This window comes from Notolepis coatsorum, assembly GCF_963971535.1.
Source record: "Notolepis coatsorum genome assembly, chromosome: 11".
Lineage (NCBI taxonomy): Eukaryota > Metazoa > Chordata > Actinopteri > Aulopiformes > Paralepididae > Notolepis > Notolepis coatsorum.
The window spans coordinates 98,718,696-98,746,431 of NC_140175.1; the positions used below are offsets into that span (position 1 = coordinate 98,718,696).

General features: G+C 43.0%; 2 protein-coding genes across 2 annotated transcripts in view; one reads left to right on the forward strand and one right to left on the reverse strand.

Annotated features, from left to right (window-relative positions):
- Positions 1–5,309: 5,309 nt before the first annotated feature.
- Positions 5,310–15,368, forward strand: pbdc1 (polysaccharide biosynthesis domain containing 1). The gene is made up of 6 exons (XM_084324049.1): positions 5,310–5,354; positions 6,101–6,166; positions 6,338–6,397; positions 12,114–12,254; positions 14,550–14,661; positions 14,767–15,368. The coding sequence occupies exons 1-6, from the start codon at positions 5,325–5,327 to the stop codon at positions 14,856–14,858; spliced, it is 501 nt and encodes a 166-aa protein (XP_084180175.1). The 5' UTR covers positions 5,310–5,324; the 3' UTR covers positions 14,859–15,368.
- A 2,291-nt stretch (positions 15,369–17,659) lies between these two features.
- xpo7 (exportin 7) overlaps positions 17,660–27,736 on the reverse strand; it is a 95,792-nt gene continuing 85,715 nt past the window's right edge. The window contains exons 25-28 of the mRNA XM_084324423.1: positions 26,316–26,473; positions 24,915–25,013; positions 23,729–23,856; positions 17,660–18,069 (exon numbers count right to left, since the gene is read on the reverse strand). Of these exons, the coding sequence (XP_084180549.1) occupies positions 17,976–18,069; positions 23,729–23,856; positions 24,915–25,013; positions 26,316–26,473 (479 nt within the window). The 3' untranslated portion in view covers positions 17,660–17,975. The remainder of the gene's footprint in view (positions 18,070–23,728; positions 23,857–24,914; positions 25,014–26,315; positions 26,474–27,736) is intronic.

Genomic DNA, 27,736 nt, shown 5'->3' on the forward strand with positions numbered 1-27,736 from the left:
ATTTGTGGAGCTCCCTCTGGTGTTGTGATCACTGACCTTTGGGAAGTATTTTGTCATGTACATGGGTACCTTGGTCGTGTAGTGTATCTTGTAGACCAGGCCCATTGCAAGTTGCTGTACTCTGTCGTCTACTCTAAGCCATCCTAGGTTGTCAAAGTGGGCAGGGGTGAGGTGGGTTCTAGGAGTAAGGTCAAGCAGTAGTCTGACCAGTTTGTTTTGAGATGTTTGTAATTTTGTTTTTAGCGCCTTTGAGGTGCTTTGGTACCATGAGGTGCAAGCATAGTCGTAGTACCCTTGAATGAGTGCTCCTGCTAGAGTCTTCAGGGTATTCTTGTTTACCAGTGAGGAGATCCGGTACAAGAATCGTGTTCGTTGGTTGACTTTTTTTATTACATTGGATGCCATTTTGTCACAGGAAAGATTTGCCTCTAGGATGGAACCCAGGTAGGTAATATCTTCTTTCCTTGTGACAATATTGTCACCCACTGTAACTGAGAAGCCGTCGGTCTTGCTGAGTTTGTTATTTGAACCGAAGAGAATGGACTCTGTTTTGCCCATGTGTAATGATAGTTTGTTATCAGCGAGCCATATGCAGATTTTGCCTAGTTCTGAGCTGAGGGTTTTTTCAACCTGCTGAGTCGTCCGCAAACAGGAACAAGTTGCAGTCACAAGCTGACGACATGTCATTTGCATAAATTAGGAACAGTAGCGGACCTAGTATGCTTCCTTGTGGAACACCACAGTTTACTGTGAGGGGGGGGGATAGGGTACCGTTTACCTCCACCATCTGCTCTCTCCTCTCCAGGTAGGATTGCATCCAGCTCACTGATAGACTATCAAAACCAATTGCTTTTAGCTTGTCAATCAGAATGGTGTGATTGACAGTGTCGAAGGCCTTTTGTAGGTCCAGCATGACCATGCCGCAGTATTTGCCCGCGTCCACCTCTTGTTTGATGTGGTCGTTTAAATAGAGAAGGCATGTGTCAGTGGAGTGGGATGTTCTGAAGCCAGATTGGAATTCGTAGATTAGATTTTTTTCCGCAAGGTATTTTTCGACCTGTTCGTATACAATTTTTTCCATGACTTTCGAGATGGAGGTAAGGATAGAAACAGGGCGGTAGTTGCCTGGGTCTAATTTACTGCCTTTTTTGTGCAGAGGGGTCACTCTCGCAATTTTGAAGTCCTTGGGGACGTGTCCCTGTTTTATGGAGAGGTTTATTATGTGTGTGATGACTGGGGTGATGGCGGCTGCTGAGTCTCTGAGGAATTTGGAGGGGATGTTGTCATGGCCAGTGGCCTTGTTGGGTTGGAGGGCGCTCAGTTTTTTGAGTACCTCAAGTTCTTTAATAGTTGTCATACAGAAGTACAGAATACTTTCATACAAAATGCTCAACAACCTCATCTGTTGTTACCATTTCCAGTTTGAAGTCGTCTTTGTGGACCCCTAGGTTCTTGTAGTATGCTACTATGTGTTCTACCCCATAATGCCCTGAGTGGGAGGGTAGTTTGTTTACCAGTGTTGTGGCTATGTTTGTGAAGAAACTATTTAAGTAATTGGCTACATCCAGCTTTTCTGTGATGAGCGTGTTGTCCGTCTTTATGTTTATGTTTGAGAATCTGGTTTTAAGTTTTTTACTGCAGCCTAGTTGGTTATTGAGTAATTTCCAAAGTTCACACGGTTTGTTTTTGTTTTCCTCGGTTTTGTCATTGATGAATTTTTTCTTTGCTGTTTTGATCATGGAGTTTACATCATTTCTTAGTCTGTTTCTTTCCAGTTTGAGTTCAGTCACGTGGGCTTGGAGTTCACTGCTCGTGCTTATGTTAAGCTTTGACTGACTTTTACGAAACTCAGAGCATTTTTTGTCTCTGGTTTTCATAGCGGTCAGTATTTCAGCGTGCATCCACGGCTCAGCGCGATTTTTTACCCTGGTGGTTCTTAGGGGGGCCATGTTGTTTAGTATCGTTGAAAATTTGGTTTTGAAGCCAAGCCATGTTTCTTCAACCAGTGTACCATTGAGCTCGTCTGACCAGTCCAGACTTTCCAGTTCAAGGTTAAAGGCCTCGCTAGAGTAGGTTTTTAGGTCTCTAGATGTGACTGTTTTGTGACAGCCAGCCTTTTGTTTTAGCTTTTTGCGCGTACAGAATATCATATAATGATCACTTAACCCGCATGCTATAACCCCTTTATTGGCGATCTTGGACTTGTCAGAGGTCAGGATGAGGTCAATGGTAGTCTGAGTTGACTCACACACACGTGTGGGTTGTGTGATTAGTTGGGACTCCGGGGCGCGTCTATTCTTATCCTAACGGATTTACAGTTCCGCGTTCGCGTTCTGCGCTCTGATTGGCCACTGACGTTTTTTTGGTCGCGCCAATCGTGTGACGGCAAGTTCTTTCGCCGGTTAAGCTTAGGCACTCTTTCAAAGTTGGTTAAGGTTAGAGTTTGTCTTAGAGCATGGCGATAGAACACCAACCCTGATTCCAAACTCTAACCTTAACCAACATCGAAAGAGTCGCCTAAGCTTAACCAGTGATAAACTAGGCGTTAGGTAGTTTGCTGCTGTTCGAGGCGGAAATGGGCGTGTCACGCGATTGGGCGCACATGTCACATGACCAGAAACGTCAGTGGCCAATCAGATCGCACCAGAAACGTCAGTGGCCAATCAGATCGCAGAACGCGAACGCGGAACTGTAAATCCGTTAGGATAAGAATAGACGCCTCCGGGGCACGTCTAGTTTTTTACCAACCCATTTCCAGTTCCGCGTTTGCGTTCTGCGATCTGATTGGCCACTGATGTTTCTGGTGCACTCTGATTGGCCACTGACGTTTCTGGTCATGTGACATGTGTGCCCAATCGCGTGACGCCTGTCTTTGCCCATTTCTGCCTCTAACAGCCTGCAAACTACCTAACGCCTAGTTTATCACTGGTTAAGCTTAGGCGACTCTTTCGAAGTTGGTTAAGGTTAGAGTTTGGAATCAGGGCTAGTGTTCTATCGGCCTGCTCTAAGACAAACTCTAACCTTAACCAACTTCGAAAGAGTGCCTAAGCTTAACCGGTGAAAGAAACAGGCGTCACGCGATTGGCCGCACATGTCACACGACCAGAAACGTCAGTGGCCAATCAGATTGCAGAACGCGGAACTGGAAATGGTTGGTAAAAAACTAGACGCCTCCGGTGCTTGTACTCTGTTTGAATGTGCGTGTGCGGGGCGTCGGGGCTTGTACTCTGTGTGAGGTGGGTCTCCGGGGCGCGTGAATACTTTACCCAAGGCAGTTGTCCTTCCGCGTTCGGTTTGCGCGCCCTGATTGGCCTCTCAGCGCCCAATCGCGTTAGCCCTACTACTCGCTCAATATACTACTATCACTTCAGTTCCACAGCCCCATTTCCTCGTATTGTTTTCGCCTCCGCCGTGCATCATATACTAAAACTAACTATCACTCAACTTCCTCGTATTGTTTTCGCCTCCGCCGTGCATCATATACTAAAACTAACTATCACTCAACTCGCTACCGCCGTGCATCATATACTAAAACTAACTATCACTCAACTAACTATCGCCTAACTCGCTACCGCCGAAGAGTCTCACAATATACTAACTCAATAGCTAAGGGGATGCAGACCAGAGAAAGACTTTCGTCTTGTTTACATCAGGGTCCCCCATTTTCAATTCATCATAACATATATGACATACAGATAGACAGTACTGCTACATCTATACATTTATGACATACCAGATTTGCAAATACAGTACTGTTTGTGATACAAAAAGTGTCCAGAAAAGAGTGTATATACATTTGACGTAGAAACTGTACATTGGAGGAGGCTGGGTTGATGTGATGTCGATTGATATGAATAGCGTGTTACGTTAATAGAGAGATGAAAACAATACGTTATTTATATTGATGTGAGAGATGAAAACAATACGTTATTTATATTGATGTGAGAGATGAAAACAATACGTTATTTATATTGATGTGATGTCGATTGATATGAATAGCGCGTTACGTTAATAGAGAGGCGAAAACAATACGACGTTAACTGAAAGCTGCTGCACGGCGCTTGAGTGATAGTAGTATATTGAGCGAGTAGTTAGGCGATAGTAGGGCTAATGTGATTGGGCGCTGAGAAGCCAATCAGGGTGCGCAAACCGAACGCGGAAGGACAACTGCCTTGGGTAAAGTATTCACGCCTCCGGCGTTTGTACTCTGTTTGACTGTGCGTGTATAACGGATATGTACCGGCTACAGTGGTGCCGTGACACGGATGCCTGAGTGGTGTGAGTTTAGGGGGGGTGAATGTAACGGATATGTACCGCGATAGTGTGACTACGGTACATAGAAGTAAAACTCACTCCCCTGAGGCATCCAGACTGAGCGCTAAGAAGGGAATTCCTTCCTAGCGCAAAGGTCTGTGGTGTCGCCCGCGGTGCGGGAGACCGGGGTTCGAATCCCACTCAAGGCATCGAAGTGCTTCTTGGGTGGAGTGGAGTGAGCTTAGGGGGGGTGAATGTAACGGATATGTACTGGCTACACGTGGGCGGGGCGTCGGTGCTTGTACCTTGTCTTGTTTCCAGTAAACCCGTAAGTAGTCCGTTTGTCCTGTTTATTTTTACAAGCAGTGAGGACTCGACAGCATTTGCATTTCTGTGTTCCGTGTTGCAGGTTAGGGTTAGGGTTACGGTTAGGGTTACAAATAAACAGCACAAACTGACTACTTCCGGGTTTTACAGGAAACAACACAGAGTACAAGCCCCGAAGCCCCGCCCAGACGTTGGGCTTGCGGCACTGCAGATATACCCTATTCATCAGAATCTCAGCATCAGGGAGGTCTTTCTCGAAAAAGAGATCATTGATCTCAAGTGACTACCTGGTAAAAATAAAGGTTAAATAAACATACAAGGGATTTTATTAACGGACAGACAATTACTGTAGTCTGTAGAATAAAATAAAAATGTGGAATAAAATAAAATGGAATATAAACTAAATTAAAAATAGAAGCACAATAGAATAGAATATAATTATACAATTAAAAATAAAATAGGCCAGGGCTGTACAACTGTGCACGATGTGGTGGTCAAGTATATAGTATAAGTATATTTATCTTCTGATCCACGCCCACTCATAAGTCATAAGGCATTTTTATTTAACATAACATTTTTTAAAGGATGTAATTAAAGCTCATTGGTGTGTATAAATCTGATTTGTTTTTCTTGTTCTTGTAAATAAGAACCAAAGACTAAAACACCTAAAATCTATTATTATTATTAAACCTGGCCCTTTAAAAATAAATAATGACGTCATCGCTGTGTTCAAGTTGACAGCAATGGCGTCGGATAATGGACTTGCTTCTCTGGTAAGAAGGGCTCCTAACATCACAGCTGTACTCTAGCTATGCATGCACGCTGACTGTACTATTTATGTTTGTTAATATGAGCATTAATAAAAGACTGCAATAAACAAATCGTAATATAATAACGCTCGCTAAGGAATAGCACGCAAATAGCCTAGCCAGCTAGCTGTTAGCTTGTTGTTAGCCGTCAGTGCAAGGAAGGGTTGATAAACACGTGCAGGAACACCGCTGTGTTTCAGTGGCATTAGCTGTTCAAGTTTCTTTTCAGCATCACATTCACATCTAGATATACCATTAATCATACGATCAGTTTCCTGCTAGCCACGATAACACTGACTTTATATTCCAAACCATATTCCATCTATCATAAATGTATAGATGTAGCAGTACTGTCTATCTGTATGTCATCTGATGGAAACAAGACAAACGTCTTTCTCAGGTCTGCATCCCCTTAACAATTGTATGTATTGAGCCGTACTGTATTGTACCCATTCTGCAATCTGTTAAATAAAGTTTTCATTCATGTGTGTCATATATGTTATGATGAATTGAAAATGGGGGACCCTGATGTAAACAAGACGAAAGTCTTTCTCTGGTCTGCATCCCCTTAAACAATTGTGTGTATTGAGCTGTACTGTATTGTACCCATTCTGCAATCTGTTAATACAATTTTCAATCAATCAAACCATAGTAAAATCACGTGTCTGTTATGTACATTCACACTTTGTTGATGTGTTGGCGTCACTCAGGGTGTGGAGGGAGCCTCGGCAGCTGCGCACGCACTGTCGCTTCCAGCTGATTCATATGGAAACGATGTAAGTATGTATGTTAGTGTGACAACAACTACAATTTGTCTCCTCCATAACTAACTGGTGACAAGAGGCATGTCGTGAAGAAAACCATATCCTGATGCTGGGTGGGTTGTGTGTCTCTTGGCTGTGGTTGTGAGTGAGTGCCTCAATTTGTGACTTGTTCCCTTCTTGCAGCCTCAGCTGGAGGTGATGTGGGCGATGAAGGCCTACAACCATGCAGAAGTCTACTTCAATGTAAGGTCCTCCTCACAGAGCAGTGCAGAGTCACTCTGTAAAGGCCCATGGTAGGCTTGGGCGGTATGACGATTATTGTAGCGAGCGTGGTCTGACTTGAAGAAGACGAGGCAGAGACGGCTTCACCCTTTCAGTAGCTTTTTTATTCAACAGAGTTGGGGTCATCGGCCAGCACCTCATCCTGGGTTATGGTGACCCACAACAGTTAGAAAGATTAGAACAAACTACATTTACCAACCCATACAAATAAAACCCAGACACTTGTATTTATTAACATTAACAGAACAACAAGAAAACTGAACAGTAACGGTCAACTGAACAAAACACACATAAAGGCTCATGGGATACAGGTCTCTCCACGAACGCCTGGAACCCCAGGACACTATAATATTATCGTGCACATGGCCACGACAATGGCCCTCGCATGTTCCCGATAACGGAACGATATTCAATTATGCAACACCGGTTATGGATCTTGTGCTGTAGTCTGTGTCTCTCTTTCCCCCTTCTCTCTTGCTTCATCATTGTTGTAGCAAAAAAGGTAACATTGCGTGAGGCTACTAGTGATGGGAATTCCGCCTCTTTAGAGCCGGTTCTTTTGGCTCGGCTCACTACAAGATTTTTTGTTGCTTAAAATACATTTATTACCAAATATTATGTCAAATTAATTACTAATGTAAAAAACATAAATTATATAAAATGTTTCATTTATATAGCTTTATTGACATACTCAACATGAAGCAGAGTGCTACAAAAATAGTGTCATAGCTAGTGTCTAGGTGGTTGTGGTGGTGTACTGGATGATGCTGTAGAAAAGATTGCAGCAACAGTTGCAGTAGACACACTGGCACCTTCATTAATAGCAGGTTCCCTTGCTTGTCTTTATTTTCCAATTGCTAATTGTACTGCTTTTCCCGCTGTCACTAATTTCCTCACCTTTCCAGCGTGTTGTCTCCGTCTGTCACGCTAGTGCATGTTCTCTCTCGTCTCCCTCCCGCCTCCTGTCCATGTGCTCACTGCGCTGTGTCTGTAACCCCTCCCCCTTCTGCTCAGCGTGGACACACAGACGCCACCACACATTGACCAATCACGTGCAGCTTTAAAAACAAAACAAAAAAAATAGGGACGCCCCGATCACGTTTTTTGCCACCAATACCCATCACTGATCGTCTATGAGCCATATCGGCCGATAAACTGCAGATACCGATCGTTTTTGGTTTTGTTATAGCAGCTGGCAGTATTATACTGTAGGTCTAACACAGGCATTCTCAAAGTCCGGACTCCGGTCGCGGTCCAGATCCGGACCAAACCACAACTGTCTCTGGACTCTGAGCAAATTATACTTTTCATATGTATTATCTGCGAGACAGCGCCAACACGCAACGAGTCAAAATTCTCCGCTATCTTAACTGCAAGCAGCGTCTGTCTGCTCCACTGTCATTCCCCCACCCACAGTCTGCGAATCAGAGGCAGAGTAGGGCGGGTCTTCACGGAATGCTTGTTGTTGTCTCTCAGTGACCTGGGGCAGTGTGTAGCGTATGGGTTAGCGAGACTCAATGTGCGAGAATAGTCAGTCGTCTCGACCATAGATATACATCTATGGTCTCGACTACAATTACTCCCTCTCATGCTCGCTCTCTCTCACACACACACGCTCGCACACACACACACACACGCTCTCTCATGCTCTCATTACAACTCCACTGAGAATTGGATCATGTTTTTCGCGCGCGTCATCGATCGGTTTTCGCAATCGGCGACTAGAAAGCATTATCCTAATTCCCCAATCGCATATTTATACTCGGCATTAAAGTGTTCCGTCTTGAGACGGATATCCATCCATTTGATTTGGAGTTCCGTCATTTGATTCGGAGTCGTGACGGATTTGAACCTGAGCCATCAGAGGCGTCATATGAAAAAGGGCATTTCTTTCCCTGCCGCGCCAAGCAGTCATAGCCTGTGTGAAAAAAAGATTTGCGTGTGAAGTGAATCTGGGCCACGCTATTCAACTTGGTAGTTGTAGTCTATCGTGCGATTAAATACCATGTCCCCGTCTGCGTAGAGTCCATACACCAAATCCCATAATTCCTAGCGAACAATCGAATCGAAACTGGATGTGGCATCGCCGAACTTCCTTTCAATAAGTTTAAGCCGCTAATTTTGCTCTGCAAGAAGAACGGAGCGGATATCAGTCCATCTTATGACAACCACGTCCGATGTGGACAGATGATAAGAGACCATAGCCGATTAAATTAAGTCTGATCTGGCAGTGATGATTACAATGACGGGGACACGGACACTTCTAACGTTCAGCCATGTATTAGGTGAGTAGCCCACTATTAGGAAGTTTTTCAATACTTAAAATACTGTCTACTTAAATTTCCCTCCGGGGATCAATAAAGTATCAACCTATCTAATAATGAGACAATATGCAAATAAGATAATACTAATAATTGTCACGGTTCCCCGTATGAAAGTGGCTTGCAACTTACTGCTGGTAAAATCACTGTTTATTTCTCGTTTTGCATAGTATTACATTCCTCTTCTATAAAGTCCCACCGTAAGAGCTATGGCCTCATACAGGTCCATTAAAACTTTTTGATTAGTCTTTCCTTCGAACTAAGTTGAACTGAACATTTCACTGTCAAAAGCGCAAACTTAAACAAGGTTGCGTCGCAACACGGTTTTCAAAATAAAGGTCACATATACACATACCGTAGTAGGCCTCTCAATTCTTATAAAAAAAGTCCCGGATATACATAAACATTAATTGGCATAGATCTCTATAAACGGCCCAACACATTGATCACTTTAGGCACACCCTGAAACCAGTAACATCACAAATATGAAGCGGGTAATTACCCATACAAATAATAAACCTTTCATGGGGTTATTTACAATAATAATTCATTTTATTTATAAAGCACTTTTCATTGTGAAACAAAGGTATGCAGAGTTTCTTGTCCTCCTGATTAATGCAATGGTGTGTGTGTGTTGTGGTCTCATTCAAGGAGCACTACAAGCGCGCGCACACACACAGTTTGTTGTTTTTGTTCCATTAGTGATTTACACACTCAGTTGGTTCATTATAAAAGATACAAACCTGAAAACAAACGCACTTAAATGTTAAATAAAAGGACCACAGTAATGAGGCAGGAGGAACATATTTCTTTGCACTATAATGGTAAAATTGTTATTAAAAAACGGGCCCCTAAAAAATATTCTGTGTGCCCTAGTGAAAAAGCTTAGCGTACAGCCCTGCCTAATAAAAGAAATGTGCGAGAGGAAGTTTGAAGAGACTGGCTAGGGCCTAGGCTACTGGGGGCTGTCTGTAGTGGTGAGTTGTTAACTTGTTCCGTGTGCCGCAACTATGTCAAAAAGAAAAACAAACATTTGTCATTGTCGTGTTACTTCACAGTACCCCCTCCTAATGTACAGTCTCCCCATATGTATATAATCTCTGTTAGGATCTATGGGTAACAGTACTGTATATTTGCATATCGTATATGTCACAAATGTAACATTACTATATACCTGTAGTATGTCATGAATGAATTGAAAATGGGGGACCCTGATGTAAACAAGACGAACGTCTTTCTCTGGTCTGCATCCCCTTAACAATTGTGTGTATTGAGCCGTACTGTATTGTACCCATTATCTGTTAAATATTGATTGATTGATTGTTATTAACAGATTCCAGAATGGGTACAATACAGTACAGCTCAATACACACAATTGTTAAGGGGATGCAGACCAGAGACTTTCGTCTTGTTTACATCAGGGTCCCCCATTTTCAATTCATCAGGACATATATGACATACATGACATACAGATAGACAATACTGCTACATCTATACATTTATGACATACCAGATTTACAAATCCAGTATTGTTTGATACAAGAGTCTAATAAAGAGTATATACATTTGACGAAGAAACTGTACATTGGAGGAGGTTGGGTAGGTTGGGGGGGGGGGGCTGTACATTGGAGGTAGGTGGGGGGGGGTGTAACTGTACGAAACTGAAACAAGTAGGCTCCCTTGAAACGCTAACGCTATTAAAAAAACGACAGACTCATCACTAGAGCCTACGTCCTGACCCTGCATATAACGTTACCCCATGTAGCCTAACTTAATGGAGAACACTTTGGAAAGGTGTCGGCTCTCATTAGCAAAATAATGCAAATGCACCAAACGTGATGGTCAACTCTTACGTTCACTTTTACACTGAACTCTCAAGTCCCTCCTACGGTGGCCTCCTAGCTTTTCAAACTGCGCAGCGGGAGATTATGGTAACCCATAAGGCACAAACGACTCCATAAGGCACAAATGACTTGAGTCTATACTGTATTCTAACGAAACAATTGCCAACTGAGAAGGTTTAGTCAAGGTTTTAACTAGGCAAACGCAACACATCGGACTCGCAATATGACCAAGCTGCAGATGACGTTAGGTCGTTTCCGATGTGAAAAAGGCAGCCGGGGATAGTTCCATGTACTGACCTCAGACATGTGGGATAGTTCTATGTACTGACCTCAGACATGTAGGATAGTTCTACTATGTACTGACCTCAGACATGTGGGATAGTTCTATGTACTGACCTCAGACATGTAGGATAGTTCCATGTACTGACCTCAGACATGTGGGATAGTTCTATGTACTGACCTCAGACATGTGGGATAGTTCTATGTACTGACCTCAGACATGTAGGATAGTTCTATGTACTGACCTCAGACATGTAGGATAGTTCTATGTACTGACCACAGATCAGTGGTTGAGTGTTCATTTACGTCCATCACCGCTCACTTTATCAATTCTGATTAGAAGGTGGAATCAAAATGCTTGAATCTTTCCAGAGATTGTAATGTTAACTTTATAGCGAAGGTCTGTGTCAAGCTAGCGACAACAACAATAAGACTTCTGGTCAGACTTACAATACCTGCGTTGCAATATTCAGTTGATGGCTTGTAAAGTGCAATGCTTATCCCAGCACTGTTTGCACGTGGCTACGTAATCTGACGTGACTGCATTTGCAGGTGACTTGCATAAGGCATAAATAAGTGGCCTGGCAGGTAACTTCAATTAGAGAAACGCTTATATTGACACAGCAAGCCACCTGCAAATGCAGTCACGTCAGATTACATAGCTCCGTTTGAGGAAAAGCCACATGCAAACAGTGCCGGGAATATAAACGATACAAGCCATCGACTGAATATTGCAACTAGTCAACAAAGCAATGTCACGTCTTCATTTACTATACTTCATACAGGGGCGACAGTGGCTCAGGAGGTAGAGTGGTTGTCTGATAATCGTAAGGTTCCCGGTTAGATTCCCGCTCCTCCCCGGGCAGCATGTCGAAGTGTCCTTGAGCAAGATGCTTAACCCCTAATTGCTCCGATGATTAGCAGGTTGGCACCTTGCATGGTCGCCATCGGTGTGTGAATGAATAAAGACCTCTGCAACAGGTCCTGCATTATTAAAAAATTATTATTAAATGTGAGGAACAGAATTGTAAAGCGCTATATAGGTAAATGCACCATTTATTTTTTTCATACTAGGTGGTTGAGCATAGCAGAGGTTTGGTATACCAGCCAGGCGAGGGAAGGGTAGACGGCAGTCAGAACTGTAGGTGACGCAACCAATTGCTCCCTTGAAGGAAGAGTATAAGGAAAGTCATCATACATTCTCAAACCAATATAAACCTGCTTTCCCTTCAGCTCATCTCATCAGTGGACCCCAAGTTCTTGAAGCTCACCAAGGTCGACGACAAAATCTACTCGACCTTCCGGGAAACCTTCGCTGACCTTGACATCAAAATGCTGAACCCGGACGACGTCAAGTGTGATGAAGCCAAAGAGGTTTGTATTAAATGTTTTGAGGCTGGGGGGGGGGGGGGCGCAGACAGACATAATATAAAGGCTAGATGACTCACCCGCGCTGCTGGCCAATGGAGACCGACGTTGCCACATGGTGGCCATCTTGCTACAGGCAGCACAGCACGCCAACTCATAACATGAGTGCATGTACTATTGAAATAACCATAGCTTGCAAAATTTTACAGATTTTCAAACGGTTTGGTTTGTTTTGAACGTCAAGTTATCATACTGCATACTTATAATGGACTGTCGTATGAAAATAATTTCAACGTGTCCAAGCATCCTGAATCATAGCCACGTTAACGTTTGTAATAAACCAAACCGCTTGTAAATCGGTTGAACATTTTGCAGACTATGGTTATTTCAATAGTACATGCTGCACCATAGACATTAATGTTATGAGTGGGCGTGCTGCCTGTGGCAAGATGGCCACCGGTGAACTACGCTGGAGACTCCGCCTTGCACCATGTAGTTATATATCTATGGGCGCAGAGGCATGGTGGGGGACGCGAGTGACCAGGGGAAAGGTCTGTTTACATGGAACCAATGCACAGAACCATTGTTTTGACGTCGACGTGTTTCTCGCGACGCACGACAATAAACAAACCGATGTGACGGTAACGTCCGTAAACCAAAAAAATCGCCACCACCTCAGTCACTATAATTTATACATGTATTTGCAATACGTGTGGGGGACATGGACGATGTTAGGACATGTGCAATAATGTCACTAAGGTGCAATATTTTCTCTACTGTATGTTTTGCAATGCTTTAACCCTTTCACTACGACAATACAGAAGGTTAACCTTTCACCCACACTAGACTGTTGTGGTAGTGAATGGGTTAACCTTAACAGTCTAGTGTGGGTGAAAGGTTAACCTTCTGTAGTGAAAGGGTTATAAACCTTTTTTGTTGTTGTTGTGAATAAGTGCATGTGTAAGAACATGTGGGTGTGGGTACATGAATGTGTGATAGTGAGTATGGGTACACGTGTGTATGGTAGTGTGTGTAATTGTATGGGTGCATGGAATGTAGTGTGTGTATGTAGCTATCGGTTTTTGTTTTTAGGTGCTGCACCAACAAATTTCGTTGTATTGCGCAATGACAAAGCTTTCCACTTCTACAAAAACCAAATCAAGAAAATACAACAAAGCTTATCTCGCTCTTGGCGAGATGTTTTATTTTATTTTTTAACAACGATCTGTATTGAACTGTATTGTTATTCATGTTATTGTTCTGCACACTTCATTATACTGGGAGCATGTCTATGTTCCCCGGGTCCTATGTTCCCCGCTTTGATTGATTGATTGAACATTTTAGACCACCAGCCCTGATTCCAAACTCTAACCTTAACCAGTTCGAAAGAGGGCCTAAGCTTAACCGTTCAAAACAAGGCGGACATTAATAATTAATAAAATAATAAAAATGTATAAAATGTTCAATCTATTAATCAATCAAAGCGGGGAACATAGAACCCGGGGAACATAGGGATGATCCCATTATCCTTAGTTTTCTGGTTATTGTTAAGTGGTTGCACAATTTGAAAGCTCATGATATTGATGTTATTTCAATACATTTTAACTAGGGATGCTCGATATTGGCTTTTTTACCTATACCGATATTGTCCAACTCTTAATTTCCGATACCGATAGCAACCGATACCGATATATGCAGGGTTTCCCCCGCCAAAAAACTGAATAATTTCAGGTAATTAACATTACATATGTCTTGTTGTGGAATTAATAGCATTATGCATACTTTTGACAAATAAAATCAGAATTTGTTCTTACTTGCTTGCCTGGGTAGATAAAAGTTATAGAAATGTAAAAAAAATTCAATTTTCCGATATCACATTTTAATGCCAATATCGGCCGATAATATCGGTAGGCCGATAATATCGGACATCCCTAATTTTAACCCACCATCTGTAGTGTGGTTGTGAAAGGGTTAACCCTTTGTCGTGTGGCAGTGAAAGGGTTAAGTCTGTATTGTCGCAGTGAAAGGGTTAACCATTTGGCAGTGTGGTAGTGAAAGGGTTAACTTGGCCCATTTCATGACTATTTTGTTGGGCCGAAGGGCAAAAAGGTTTGGTCCGTCAAAGGGGGGACTGACTAAAGGTCAAAGGGGGGCCTGACTAAAGGGTTGAGACGCACGGGTCTAGCAGCACAACGTGCTCAATACAGTCCATGGAGAAGCAAAGACGTTCTTAACAGGATCAAAGCAGATTTGCCTGAATCTTTCAGCAGCGATGCATTAACTTCAACTGTTTCTATATAGAAATGGCGTCCGTACTGTAACCAGTTTGATGGGGTCATCGACGACTTCAACTACGGAACTCTACTCCGACTGGACTGCGGGAGAGACTACACGGAGGAGAACACCATATTTGGTAGGATGCTATTATAGAAGAAAATATATTTTGTCATCCATCTTTAATTTTTTTTGTAATATTAACAAGTTGAGACTAACGCAATTCTTTTATCTTCTCTCCCAGCCACCAGGATCCAGTTCTTCGCTATAGAGATCGCCCGGAACAGAGAGGGCTTTAACAGTCCAGTGTACGAGGCCAAGCATCCCAAGAGCTAGCCTTCATGTCAGGCCCATAAACTAGCCCTTTCACTTTCCCCAGAGAGCAGTCTACAACTAGACCCATGTACGCCCCCCCCCCCCCCCCCCCCCCACGCAACCAAGGACTTCAATATCCAAGCTGTAACATCCTTGCAAAAGAAAACATAAGATTGTCCTATTTTTTTCCCCCTCCAAGGGTGTGTATCTTACTATCTTTTTGTATGAATTTTAAGAAGGAAATAACGTTTAAGAATTCCGGAATGCCCACGCAATGCTTGTACCTGTTTAACGTGTTTAATTTATGAGCTGCCATGTTCCTGCACTTGGGATAAGTGTGATGCATCCTTGTGGAAATCATGTGCCCGGTCCCCCCCAAAAAAAGAATCCCAATTTTGTGTTCTGTATGAGCTGTACATTCTTCTTGCCAATCCTAAGTTTGTTTTATCCCAAGTTTGTTTTATAACCTTTGACTTGTAATAGTGCAGTTTATGGAAATCTGTGATTCAGGAAATGGAATAAATACATAATTTAAACCATCGTTGTTACCGATTACAGCGTTTTCTCTCTATGTGCAGAGAGGGCATGTGAAGATGACGGGCTGCGCAAGAGGAAAGACACGTATTACAAACCATTGACGTTTATTTGCAGTCACAATGCTTACACTATATGTAGCAGACATCCAAACAACTCAACCAGCTATTCACTCCATGGACCAAACACACACACATTCACATCAGGGAACCAAAAACAAGAAAAATTCAGGAACTCAAAATGAACATCCATGAGCGCTGACATTGGTTGGAGATGAGCTAGTCGTCACAAACAAAGTTAGCAGCAACATCGTAGAGTAGCACAAGTTGCTAATATACTCCATTCCTGTATCTCTTTTTACACTGTTCTGTATTCTACCAAAGTTGATGCATTACTTCTTCAGATATAAAAAGAAAAAAATAAAAGGATTCCTTCAGGGAGCGCTCTGAGGACGACAACGACGTGCGATCCAATCCGCCATATTGACACGGTGGCCATTTTGTTCTGATGTCACGCTCTCGGGGGCCGGAGGGGAAACCCCAAAACCCAGAGAGTATGACGAGAGAGCAAAATGGCTGAAGTGTGAACATGGAGAATGCCGATGCTCCGGAGTCAGGAAGTAGTTCTCGGGATGGGCTAGAAGAACCTCAGCTGTTCATACGAGCCTCCACTTCCGTTTAGAGGTTCAAGCGATCGCAGCACCATGGGACACGTGCACACACACACACACCAGGCAATAGAGAGCCGTAATCACTTCACCACACGCATATCCACTCGCACGCACACACACACACACACACACACACACGCACGCACACGATAGCACAATCTTGCACGCACACGCAGAGAGGAGACTCCACTGCAGGGCCTACTCCTAAGAATGGGGCGGTCCCAAACCTGGCTGCAAGGGTTCCAGAGAGGAGTGTAAACAAAATGGTGGAAACTGCACGCAGCCTACCAGAGGGTAAAATGTAGCTATTACCATCTTGCTTACACTTGATCAATCGTTGCAGACTGTTAAGCGGGAACAAGCAAGTGTATGCACGGAGGGCTTAGGGGTCTAGTGTGTAGTGATTGCTTTGGGGGGTGGGGCGGGTGATAGAGCAGAGCAGTGACGAGACTGGTGAGGGCATTCTTTCACCCTGCCAAGCCTGCTGTCAGAGAGGGGAAGGGGCTATTTACAACACGCCAACCAGAGACTAAGAAGAAATATACAACATGGATGCTCTCCGACTCCTCAGTCTCTTTTAGTGTATTGTACCTCTTTCTTTTTCTGACCAGATTTGCAGCCTTACAGCAGAGACACACCAGACGCCAAAAGGGGGGGGGGGGGGGGGGGGGGGCTTCGGTTCCGGCGCCCATGTTAACCGATCGTAGCTCCGCGGGGCGGCCCGCCGTCTCCAGCGACCGGTCTAGTTTTCCCTGCGAGCGGCTTTCTACATGCGATCGGAGCTGAACAGCCATGGCTTCCTGCTCTTCTGGTGTGAATGAACAGACATGACTTCCTGCTCTTCTGGTTTGAATGAACAGCCATGACTTCCTGCTCTTCTGGTGTGAATGAACAGCCATGACTTCCTGCTCTTCTGGTGTGAATGAACAGACATGACTTCCTGCTCTTCTGGTGTGAATGAACAGACATGACTTCCTGCTCTTCTGGTTTGAATGAACAGCCATGACTTCCTGCTCTTCTGGTGTGAATGAACAGCCATGGCTTCCTGCTCTTCTGGCTTGAATGAACAGCCATGACTTCCTGCTCTTCTGGTGTGAATGAACAGCCATGACTTCCTGCTTGCTCCAGAACTTACACTTCACAGCACCTGGGCGTCCTGTGTCGTGGCCTTAGTGCTCTCTCTCTTCTCAACAGTTGCTGTTTTCTCCCGTCCCTCATCTCTCTCTCTCTCTCTCTCTCTGCTCCTGTAGAAAGCTTGCTCCCCACACACAGACAGACAGGTGCACTAACTCACTAGACTGTAAAAAGTTCAATCACACATTTTATGTATTTTTTTTTTAAATTCGATCATTATAAACATTGTTCAAAATGTTATGAAAAAAAAAATGTACACTTGTTTTTTGTGTGTTTTTCTATACAAGGCAGGCAGAAGCAGAGTACTACGTTCACCAACTCCTCCCTTCCCCTCTTCCACCCAGAGTCCTCTCTCCTTCCCCCTCCATGATTTACTCCCTCCGGAGCCCTCACAACCCCCCTTCCCGATAGCCAGCCCGCCCGCCCCCACCCACCCACCCACCCACCCACCCTCCCTCCCTCCCTCCCTCCCTCCCTCCCTCGGACAGCCAGAGGAGTGATCCCTTGGGACCCCTACAAACCGGCTTTAAAATAGATCTGTATATATTTATATATGCTTATATAAAAAAAGGAGGGAGGAACAAAACCAGGGAACATGGAGGAGAGGCGCAACGTAGGATGGGCGCAGGCCGGTCACGACGGCGGGGCCCCCTCCGGGCATCCTGGCCCGAGAGGGCGAGGAGGAGGAGGAGGTGGCGATGAGGAAGAGGAGGCGGGGTGCAGAGGGGGGAGTGCTGGGGGGGGAGGAGGAGGAGAGACTCTGGGCGCGGCGTCAGGCTAAGACTCTGCCGTGTGGAATGTCAGCTCATCATGTCGTTGCTGTTGACTCCGTAGGTGGAGTTCTTCATGCTGTCGTTGACTTCCCTCCTGAATACTGACAGGTTCTGGGTAAACCTGCACGGAAGAGAGAGAGAGCGTTTTCAACATCAGGGAGAGCTGCTACGCATAATTTACAACCAAAAAATTAATAAATATATATATATATACACGTATACAGTGGCGGCTGGTCCATAGAGGGCGCTAGAGCGCCGACCCCCCTGGTGGAAAGTGGTTTTGGATTTTTCTATAATAGTAGATTTCGACCGCTGAAAATATAATACTTTTTATTTTTATAAATAATAATTACTCATTTTAACACTTTAAGTGCCAAAAACGTGTTTAGGCGTCTTTCCTAGCCATGCTAAAGTTGCAGAGGACGCCCTAACTCGTCTTTAATATCAATATTTCAAAAATCTGTGATCGGAATCATATTTCCCCTCTGCAGCCTTCACACACAGTTCTGAGCTCCTCTCAATCCTCTAGCGGTTCAAGAGCGCCATCTGGTGGCCGATCGGCAGAAGCGCCAAACAGGAAGTCATGTGGATGAAGTGGTCACCCATATTACTTCCGGGCACTCGTTATAGGTCCCGGGACTCGAGCTCAACACAATACATAGCGATCCGTTGCCAATAACTCGATAAACAACATGATTTGGACGTATATACTATTATACAACCTGGAAATGGACCGGGTATTTCGACATCCCATAATGGAAAACTGTCTACCCCACGCTGATCGCCCAACGGCCCGCGGAGACTGGGGTGAGTTTTAGCGTGTAGTATTACCGTGTTCGACATTAACTGCTATGATGAACATTTGACCCACATTAGATGAATGGTATAACGTTGCCCACGGAATTATAAACGATCCCCCGCCCATCCGGTCATCATCAGATGATACGTAGAAACTTCTAGAAGCACGTCCATTTGAAATTTTTCATCTGGCACCGATCGCTACCAAACTGTATTTGATCATCAATATAATGCATTTGGGGCTATAAATCACGTTCTGGAGAAAGCTGCAGAAAGAGATGAAAACATACTTAACGTTCATACACCCTGAACAATACATATAGGACATTGAATGGGCCCTAATAATGGCAATCTAGCAATAGAATTTAAAAAGTTATAGCCCTGCAAAGAAGGGGAACTTCTCCATAGACAAATAGAGCTGGCAACGGATGGTATATCATGAATTTAACCTTAGGCAATCAAAGTGTTAAGTATGTTTGTGTTTAAATGCACAATAACGTGTAATATATAAAATACAAATCATTGTTTGTGCGTCAGTGTGGGGGCGTCAGTGCGCAACGCAGCCAATTGAAAAATGCACAGGGCAACATAAATGCACCTAGCAACAACATTTTGCCAATCAGCGTCTTCAAATATGATGCCTAAAGTGCGATTTATTTAGCGCCCCCAAACAGAGTCATTGGTGTGTTAGGGGGTGCACGGATTGATGACGACAACAATGATTGACGCAGGGACTCAAGAGACAGATTGATAATAATCACAAGATACATTCAGACAGTGTTGGATCTAACAAAATGTATTTATGGACACATTTATGTTAAGTTCAAGCCCGGACCACAAAGCTTCTCGAAGGGTTAGTGCGACACGCGACTGCTCTTCCAATTCGTACGTGATATTCTATTGGAGTTTGCGTTATGATATGAAAATGTAATTGTACCGCCACACCTAGAATAATTTTCACCAGCCGCCACTTAGGGCTGGGCGATATGACGATATTATATAAATATCGGGTACAGTTCATTAACGATACACTTTTTAAACGTATCGTGGATATCGTGATGTTTTGCCCAAGAGGATTGTGTCGCGTCAATCTGGTCCACACGTTCAAACTTTTGAACAGCGCCGCCCCACACACACACTACTGCATCAAAGTTACTACTTATGATAACAAAGGCATTCGTTTTGTGGCATTAACGATATATAGTTACACGTTCAATAACATCAGTGTATTTACATAGCAACGTCCGAGGTCGACCTAGATACCGTAATTCCTCTAATAGTAACCGGGTCTCAAATACAAGCCGGGTCTCTATTAATGGCCGGGTGCGCTCTTGAGCTAAGCAATTATAAGCCGGCCTCCTAATACAAGCCGGGTTACTAATATACTGAGCTGCATACTGAGCTAGTTACTTGATTTCACTTTGAAAACGTTGAAATGACCAGTGACCACCTGTAATTGCACTGTTTACTATTTCATACAGTACTTGGTTTCAATAAATGAACCCAGTACATTTTACTGGGTTCAAACTGACACAAAATGTTGATTTATTCATTATGATCCGTTTGAAAATTTTAAATATAGGCCTCCCTCTTATACAGGCCTCCTCCTAATACAAGCCTGGTACCCGCTACAGTTGAAACAAATACAAGCCGGGGTTACTATTAGAGGAATTACGGTAGATAGCAAGCATTAGTCGTTCATATCTCAGCCCGTGCTGACTCAGTTGTGCCCATTCTGCAGTCTGTTAATAAAGTTTTCAATCAGACAGATGTATGGAAAGTAGGGATGTCCGATATTATCGGCCGACCGATATTATCGGCCGATATCGGCAGTAAAATGTGATATCGGAAAATATCTGTATCGGTTTAAAAACAAAAAAAACAATAACAATATTTGTTATATATATATCCAGTGAAATTATTAGTTATTCAGTTTTTTGGACGGGGAAACCCTGCATATATCGGTATCGGTTGATATCGGAAATTAAGAGAGATGTGACAGGAAATTAAGAGTTGGACAATATCGGAATATCGGTATCGGTAAAAAAGCCAATATCGAGCATCCCTAATGGAAAGGCTTTTATTATAACATTCGTTGCCTCATTTAGTCATCCTGCGGAGCTAAAAGCTAAACGTCGGCCGCGGGGAGCTACCGCTACCGTTGTTGTTGTCATTGAGCTCTCGTCAAAATCAATGGCGTATATAGCGGAAGTTAAAAATTAATACGCGCTTGCCGATTGGTGCTAAGAACAGCAGGGCGGGTGCAAGCGGTGTGACGTAATTGGCAGACTCGACTGTCAATCAAAATGATTCTGTTTGCCGTCTGAATGAATTAAAACGTTATTAACAAATTGCAGAATGGGTACAATACAGTACAGCTCAATACAACAACAGTGGACTGGAGGATGCAGACCAGAGAAAGACTTTCATCTTGTTTACATCAGGGTCCCCCATTTTCAATTCATCATATTTCATATCTAAATCATATAATATCTCATTGCTAAATATATGCAATATATAATCTAATAATCCAATAATCTAAATCTAATATATAATATAAAAATGCTAAATGCATGGGTATTTTATTTTGTCTTTAATGTTAGCTTGCAAACTCAAATACTGTCTTGGTAAGCCTCATAATGAATTGTTTGGGGGAAAAAGAAAAACATTGTGATGCGTATCGTGTATCGCCGAAAGGTCAGAAAATATCGTGATATCATATTTAGGCCATATCGCCGAGCCCTACCGCCACTGCATGTATACTCCCGAACTACGCACGCGCAGATTGATGAACCCAGACTCGGTGGGCAATCTGCGCATGCAGAGTTCGGGAGTAGGTGCGGAAAAGTGACTATAGCTCAGCCGACAAAGTGCCGATCGACTTGGGATTGGTCGCGCTGTGTTCAGGAGACTCGGGCGTATAAGAGTCTATTGGATCATGTCTCCAGCACCCCCACAGCCGTAGCTACAACCACTTAATGTCAAGGCTCTCATCCACATTCATTCATTTTCTCCCCCCGCTCTCTCCTCCATGATTTCAGAATACCGGAAGTGTTGCGGCGGTCTATAAGGGGGTAGGACCTGATAAGCATATTGCTTCTTCCTATTCCATTCCGACTCTTTATTATTTGATCTTACTTTATTATAATATTTTCTTGTTTATATTTATTGTTTGAAATAAAATATTCACTCATAATTTCATGTTTATCATGCGATCAAGAAAATGTTTATTAATTGACAGCCCTAAACAAGTAAAAGTGTGTGTGTGTGCGTTTGTACATAACGTCAGTCAGATGCTCCATCTTCTGTTCAAATTTACAAACACATTTGCAAGTACTATGTTCAAACTGTGTTAATAATACAGAGTAGGATTAATGTGGTGGTTGTTGACGAGAGCAGAGTCACCGTTTAAGTACCAACTGCTCAGGGATGCCGTTACACTGCTTGGGTACAAATGTAAAGAGCTGGCGTTTATATTTGGAAGCCTGGGTAATATCTGTCCACCGACTAGTGGCGAGAGGGCCGCAGATGGCAGGAGTGTTCAAACCAAAAGCGTTGGCAAAGTTCTGCTCTATATCTGCGATAACTGGCAGTCGCCACATTTGGAGGAGATGCTACTTCCTGTCTCCATAGACTCAGACTAGACACTGCTTCCTGTTTCCATAGACTCGGACTAGACACTGCTTGTATGATGAATTGAAAATGGGGGACCCTGATGTAAACAAGACGAAAGTCTTTCTCTGGTCTGCATCCCCTTAACAATTGTATGTATTGAGCTGTACTGTACCCATTCTGCAATCTGTTAATAAACTTTTCAATCAATCAATCAATTCCTGTATCCATAGACTCAGACTAGATGCTGCTTCCTGTTTCCATAGACTCAGACTAGACGCTGCTTCCTGTTTCCATAGACTCGGGCTAGACGCTGCTTCCTGTTTCCATAGACTCGGGCTAGACGCTGCTTCCTGTTTCCATAGACTCAGACTAGACGCTGCTTCCCATCTCCATAGACTCAGGCTAGAGGCTGCTTCCTGTTTCCATAGACTCAGGCTAGACGCTGCTTCCTGTTTCCATAGACTCAGGCTAGACGCTGCTTCCTGTTTCCATAGACTCAGACTAGACGCTGCTTCCTGTTTCCATAGACTCAGGCTAGACGCTGCTTCCTGTTTCCATAGACTCAGACTAGACGCTGCTTTCCGTTTCCATAGACTCAGGCTAGACGCTGCTTCCTGTTTCCATAGACCCGGACTAGATACATGTGTTGAGATTCCAAAGGCTCGAGCATCTATCATCTTCAGGGTATCTGCAGGTTTCAACCTTTTAATAGCACTTAAGAGCAAAATTCTATACCAATTTCACGAACAAAAGAAAACTAAAACATAGCGACACTGAACTAGCGGCTGCACTTGCAGAGCAATCAAAATTATCACGCGTTCCATACAAGCTCTCAATTAAAATGATCACGCGTTCCATACAAGCTCTCAATTTTAATGATCACGCGTTCCATACAAGCTCTCAATTTTAATTATCACGCGTTCCATACAAGCGCTCAATTTTAATTCTCACGCGTTCCATATATACAGAGCTCCAAGTAACCCCGCAAAAGAAAAAAACTTGAATTTCATACATTTTATATTATTTCATCTCCCGACAGCCAGACTGCCCCCCCCCCATAAATGTAATACCTGTGCAAATACCTTTTACAGTTTTAGTGAGAATAATGAATTTAAGACTTTTTAATACCCCGCAGATACCCAGTTATTGTTTGTGTTCCACAGGTCTTTGTCTAAATGTTGAACAAATAAAATAAAGACATTAACCCTTTCACTGCCACACGACAGAAGGTAATGATGCTAATGATGATAGTAAAGGGCTAACCTTCTGTATTGTCACAGTGAAAGGGTTAACCGGCTGTCGTGTGGCAGTGAAAGGGTTAAAATGCGTGCGAGTGTGCAACGGCGGTCTACGGGTGTGACTCTGACCTGTCCCGGTTCTTGGTGAGCAGGTTCCGTTCAATTCCTTCCATCAGGTTCTCAAAGCATAAGTGCATGGCCTGCTGCTTCTCCGGAGGCTGGCTGTTCACAATGCTGTTCCTCAGGTCAGCGAAGTACTGCATGACACACAACCGTAGAATACAATGGAGATGTGACAGTTTAGAATACAGTAGACGGTACGGTTTAGAATACAGTAGAGACGTTACAGTTTAGAATACAGTAGACGTTACAGTTTAGAATACAGTAGACGTGTTAGTTTAGAATACAGTGGAGACGTTAGTTTAGAATACAGTAGAGACGTTACAGTTTAGAATACAGTAGACGTGTTAGTTTAGAATACAGTAGACGTTACAGTTTAGAATACAGTAGACGTGTTAGTTTAGAATACAGTGGAGACGTTAGTTTAGAATACAGTAGAGACGTTACAGTTTAGAATACAGTAGACGTTACAGTTTAGAATACAGTAGAGACGTTACAGTTTAGAATACAGTAGACGTTACAGTTTAGAATACAGTAGAGACGTTACAGTTTAGAATACAGTAGATGTTACAGTTTAGAATACAGTAGACGTTACAGTTTAGAATACAGTAGACGTTACAGTTTAGAATACAGTAGAGACGTTACAGTTTAGAATACAGTAGACGTTACAGTTTAGAATACAGTAGACGTTACAGTTTAGAATACAGTAGATACGTTGGTTTAGAATACAGTAGATACGTTACAGTTTAGAATACAGTAGAGACGTTACAGTTTAGAATACAGTAGACGTTACAGTTTAGAATACAGTAGATACGTTGGTTTAGAATACAGTGGAGGTGTTCGTTTAGAATACAGTGGACAATTAAAAGTTCAAAAGAACAATTTAAAAAGATGAACACATTTCTATGATATATCCAAAACCTTTCAGACATGTTTGCTAAAACAAATGCCTGGTCTTTGCAGGGTTTCCCATGACTACAGGGCCACTAATATACTCTCTCATCTCTGCATTCGCTTTCCACTCTTCTGATGGAGAAGGATGAAGCCGAGAGTATATTTGAGTCATTTAGCGAACGTTTTTATCCAAAGAGACTTACAAAATTGTGAGAGCTGTGGTGGGAAGTTCATTATATATTATGTGCGTGTGTTTTACCTGAAGGATAAAGCTCTCAGCGTGTCTGTGTGCGTGTTCTACCTTCTCGTTGAGCAGTATGAGGCCCAGTAGGGGCCGCGACATGGACCACTGGTTCCTGCAGTCCTCGAAGATGATGATGTTCAGTACCGTGGACAGCATCTACAACACAACACCCATCAGGGGTGTTAATTAGTGCTGGCAGGCCATTACAAAAATGTATCTACCGGTAATTAATTACAGGATTTGTAATTAATTAATCTAATTAATCGCATTTTAATAGCATAACCATTTTAGGCCTGATATTCTATAATCATATTTCAAATTGCATGTGTCCGGATGGCAGAATTCAGTACTGTATCTACAAAACCTTCCGTTTAATCATCTTCCCTTTCTTTATTCATTTGCTTAGATTTTTCAGGTCTGGTAAATTTTAGCATAGTGTTAAAATATATATATATATTCATTGATATTCTCATTTGGTTCATTACAATTTACTCAAGCCTAGTAACAGACACAGTATTTCTGACACAGGGAATATGTATATTCCCTGAGATCCATAGATGTCCCTAGAATCAGATACCAAGAACATGCAAATGGACCATTTAAAAAAAAAGTTTGTAAATGTTTATTCTACGTTCTTATGGAATTAATGAGATAAAAAAAAATGATATTATTTTTTTGATTGTACCGTAATACAAAAAAAGTTTTAATACATTTTTAGTAAATTTTCATAACGCGATAATTTGCTGTGTAATTAATTCATCTAATTAACGCAATAAACTGACAGCCCATATAAAAGCTCAGTGGTAGGAAGGCGCTCTTTGGTCGTGTGCTTATCTGTAGCATCCAAAGAGAATCTCGCCTTTGAAATTACCTTCAATCCTGGTTCTATTTAACAGACGTCTGATGTGCTTTAGCCACACGCCATAGGGAGGTGTAGTGGTTATGTCATTGGCGTTTCCCGCGCTGTCCACCCTCCTTGAAATAATACATTTTCCCAATGATAAATCCCTATACGGGTGGACCGCACGGGAAACTAAAGTGACGTTCAGACTACACCTCCCTATTGTCCAGGAAACTATAAAATAAGGAAGGGTCATCACCTCAGAATACCAGCGTTCTGTGCTCTGCTTGGTGCCAGACTTTTGGTGTTTTGAAAGGAGATATAAAAATGTTAAATATATATCTAAGGAAATCAACCAATACATCAAACGTTAACTAGTTAACAATCCGAGGTAATAAACCCGTTTAAATGACAAGGTCCAAAACGTGGAGATGGCTGATTCCATTCAACTCGACGTCGGCCGAACTGCAAGTTTCCACACTTGTCGGGCACCAATGTGCGTTACGACGCGCTACACGGTGACGCGATGACCCTTCCTGCTTTTATAGTTCCCTTGGCCCAATAGTCAGGAAGTACTCTTTTTGTTTCGCTTCATCCCAGAGAGACGACACACCGACCTGTTGAATCATCTCCGGATGCTGCTGCATGATGTGCAGGAAGCGGTCGTCCGTCGCCATGGCAGCGGGCCGCTTCTTGGTGGAGCGCGACAGCTGCTTGAACAGGTAGGTCACTATGTGGTCCAGACTGGAGCAGCATCCTGTGCACACCATCGTATCTGGGTGAGGAGGACACAATACACGCACATGGAACCCCGTTACATTAACTAACCGCCGGATCCCTTCATTTAACCAACTGAAAACCCGCGAAGCGAGATCCAAATATACCGCCTGTTTCACGCGGAAAAACAAGTCTTTCGGACATTAAAAAAACGACGGGATGATTTTCTGTCTGGTTTTAATTGAATTGACCCTCGTATCAAACCCTGGCCCTCTTTTCTTGGTCCTCCAATCGGTTTGTTTGTCTGAGGGAAGCAACAGTTGTTGATTGGGGGATCACGAAAAGAGGGTGGGGCTCGAGATAGGAAAGATATTCCTTTATTGAGCCCCTTGGAGAAATGCGGGCATCATGGCAGCACAGGAGAGGGGGGAGGGAAGGTACAGGTATGGGCAGGGTAATAGTATTAACCTCTTAAGCCCGATCGGCCCGGTACAAGATTTATTTCAAAGTGTATATTTTCAGCACTATTTTAAGTGTTATTAGCGAAATATGAGCGTATAAAAAATATCTGCGCATTTAGACGCGAGAAGAAGAAGCACTCATGAAATTGTTGTAGTCCTAAAACTACACTACCCAGCTCACACCAGCCGCCGACAACGGAAGTCCAACCATTTTTCAGACGTGATTTCCGTGATTATATCTCACAACAACCCTGAACGTTATTGCCATAAAAGACGTATATCGTTTCTTTACCTTTCTGTGAACGTCTAGAAAAGACACGTCACAATCCGGTCAAAATTGGCGGAGCTATGGACATTATACAAAAGTAACTGTACTTACAGTAGATTTCATTCACAGTCTTTGCTGCCCTGTAACGGGCGCCTGATGGTACTAAATCCAGATTGAACTCTGCCATTGGAAAGAGGCGATTTGGCCCAATCTATAGATGTATGACTTGGTCATAATAAGGTCATTTATAGGCCTGCTATTCTATATTCATATTTCAAATTGCATGTGTCTGGATGGCTAAAAAGTTAAAGTAAAAACTTTTTTTCTGACCGTCTATTCTTCTGATAGCAGATGTTTAATCAAAAGATCCCCGCTTTCTAGTCTTGCACAAGGACCAATCAGCATGGGTATGGGCGGGTTAATCTTCCATTGATGGGGATTTGATTGGCTGTTTTTAAATAAAGTGTGGCAGCACTTTATTGGCAGCAGTTAGTTCGGCCAGAGAAACAAATATACTACCGTAATTAAAATAGTTGGACCTGCGAGATTTGTGCTTTGTACTTTGTAGGTCTGCATTTTAAATGTAAGGAGT

Bases quoted from the DNA above. Each gene is read 5' to 3' on its own strand.
- pbdc1 (XM_084324049.1), top strand. From the start codon at position 5,325: ATGGCGTCGGATAATGGACTTGCTTCTCTG. The intron at 5,355-6,100 runs GTAAGAAGGGCT...GGCGTCACTCAG, and splicing joins ATAATGGACTTGCTTCTCTG to GGTGTGGAGGGAGCCTCGGC. The intron at 12,255-14,549 runs GTTTGTATTAAA...GTTTCTATATAG, and splicing joins AGTGTGATGAAGCCAAAGAG to AAATGGCGTCCGTACTGTAA.